Consider the following 2,223-nt stretch of genomic DNA (forward strand, 5'->3'; position numbering starts at 1 on the left):
GGGGCTGGTAGATAGACAGCAGTTGCTCCATCTGACTTTATTCTTCCGTCTTTATCATTTCTAGATACTGATAATACAGGGAGTTCTTTCTGACATCAACTTGAAGAAAGGTGAATCTGAGTGTCAGTATTATATCGACAAGCTGGAGTACCTGGATGAGAAGCAGAAGGACCCCAGGATTGAAGCGAGCAAGGTGTTGCTGTGCCACGGGGAGCTAAAGAATAAAAGTGGCCATGTGAGTGCTTGCAGTGTGAGCGGGAATGAAGCCATTACTTCCCTGTCCCCACCTCAAGTTTTGCACATAAATTATGAGGCGGGTTTTTAAAAATAAGCCTGCAGCTTGCAGCAAGAAGGTTAATACTTGTTTATGTGACCAGCTTTGATAAAGCAAATAAGAAGACTTAAACATCTCAACTAGCAGTCCTTCTTTTCCACTTGCGAACTGTGAGCCTGTGCGTGCTGGGTCTCCTGTCCATAATGTTTCATGAGCGCTAGCCTTGGGAGTGGTGTCTTCTAGCAGGGGCAGAGGTTTTAGCCCCACTCAAATTTTGCAGCAGATTAAGTAAGAGCAGTTTTATTTTTTAAATATTAATTACAAAAGAACCTTCTGGAACTAAGGAGTTGTGAATGCTATTTTTGGTTTATATGTGCTTTCCAACAGCTCCATTTGTAAGTTGGGGGTTGGTTGTTGAGAAAAAGTTGAAATCCAGCCTATCTGATTTCTGTCACAGAGCCTAATTATTCTATGAAGGCTTAGACTTGTGTAGACACAGCAGAACCATGAACATTGTAGCAGCACGCACTTGGGATCCCTGTGTCTTGGAAACTGCAGTGCACAGTACTGGAGTTGAAACTAGTTTGTGCTGACATCAGGTCTTTCAGATACATCGCATTTGCTTAGCTGTTACCTAACTTGGTAGTGTGTCCTGATGGAAGAAAAGAGGAGGGCTCTAGGTAGCCTGAGCTTGGCCGCTCCAAGTCACACCTGGAAAGCTGTGAGATCACTGTTATAGACCATGGGTAAAGGAGAAGTTAGGAAAATCTAAATGCAGTTTAAAAATCTAGTTCTTTGACAATTAAATCCTTTATTTAGGAAGTTTTGGATGTTTTTTTCCTTCATTTCTGCAGAAACTGTACATTTTCTTATTTCAAGACATCTTGGTTTTGACTCGGCCTGTCACCCGAAATGAGCGCCATTCCTACCAGGTTTACCGGCAGCCCATCCCAGTCCAGGAGCTGGTGCTGGAAGACCTGCAGGATGGGGATGTACGCATGGGCGGCTCCTTCCGAGGGGCCTTCGGCAACTCAGACAAAGGTAAGATGGCGCTCTAGGATGATTACACAGGGGAGTCAAGTCAGACAGGGAAGAAGGGGGGAAGCAGAATGGCCGCACATTTGAAGCTAACCTGGACTACAGGGTGAGACCCCATCTTGAAAAGCAACACTGAAGAAACAAATGTCCCTAAATGAAATTAGACTCAACCCTTAGAGGTTTGAAAATACAACCATTCCCTAGTTATGTACTGGCATAGCATTGAGTTTTGGTCAGGGACTTCTAGCTAGCAGCTGTCTTTAACAATGTGTGTGTCTCATAAGTACTGGAACTTTCTTTAAGACTACATGACCACTTTCTTAGTCTTGATTTCTTTTTTCCTCCCTTCAGCTAAAAATATCTTTAGAGTCCGCTTCCAAGACCCTTCTCCAGGCCAGTCCCACACACTGCAAGCCAATGACGTGTTCCATAAGCAGCAGTGGTTCAACTGTATTCGCTCGGCCATTGCCCCTTTCCAGCGGGCCGCCAGCCCCCTAGAGCTGCAGGGCTTGCCAGACCTTCACGAAGAGTGTGAAGAGAACAACCCTTCTGCTGGGAATCTCAGAGCCCAGCGACGGTCATGCGTGGTTCCTGGTGTCATGCAGGTAGACGCGGAAAGTGCGCTGGAGTGTGGCTCCAGTGTACAGACAGGGGAAGACACCAGGAACGTGAAGGCACAGCGACCCCAGCCTGGCTTACGGAGAGCAAGGGACAAAGTGCAGTCAGGTGGCAAAAAGAAAGAGACTTTGGTATAAAGTGTGTATTCCCTGTGGGGAGCTGTTTATTTATAAATGTGTACAGTTTCTTCTTGTAACGGGGGTTACTGTGTACCAGATGTAATATGTCCATGGTTTGGGTCTCTCTCTCTCTCTCTCTCTCTCTCTCTCTCTCTCTCTCTCTCTCTCTCTCTC

General features: G+C 45.9%; 1 protein-coding gene across 2 annotated transcripts in view; it reads left to right on the plus strand.

Annotated features, from left to right (window-relative positions):
- Nucleotides 1–2,212, plus strand: part of Net1 (neuroepithelial cell transforming 1) — a 30,149-nt gene extending 27,937 nt beyond the window's left edge. For both annotated transcript variants that reach the window (XM_028769917.1, XM_028769918.1), the window contains 3 exons: nucleotides 65–235; nucleotides 1,129–1,315; nucleotides 1,664–2,212. In XM_028769917.1, the coding sequence (XP_028625750.1) occupies nucleotides 65–235; nucleotides 1,129–1,315; nucleotides 1,664–2,067 (762 nt within the window). In that variant the 3' untranslated portion in view covers nucleotides 2,068–2,212. The remainder of the gene's footprint in view (nucleotides 1–64; nucleotides 236–1,128; nucleotides 1,316–1,663) is intronic.
- Nucleotides 2,213–2,223: the final 11 nt, after the last annotated feature.

Source organism: Grammomys surdaster, unplaced genomic scaffold (genome assembly GCF_004785775.1).
Source record: "Grammomys surdaster isolate TR1022 unplaced genomic scaffold, NIH_TR_1.0 194, whole genome shotgun sequence".
Classification (NCBI taxonomy): domain Eukaryota; kingdom Metazoa; phylum Chordata; class Mammalia; order Rodentia; family Muridae; genus Grammomys; species Grammomys surdaster.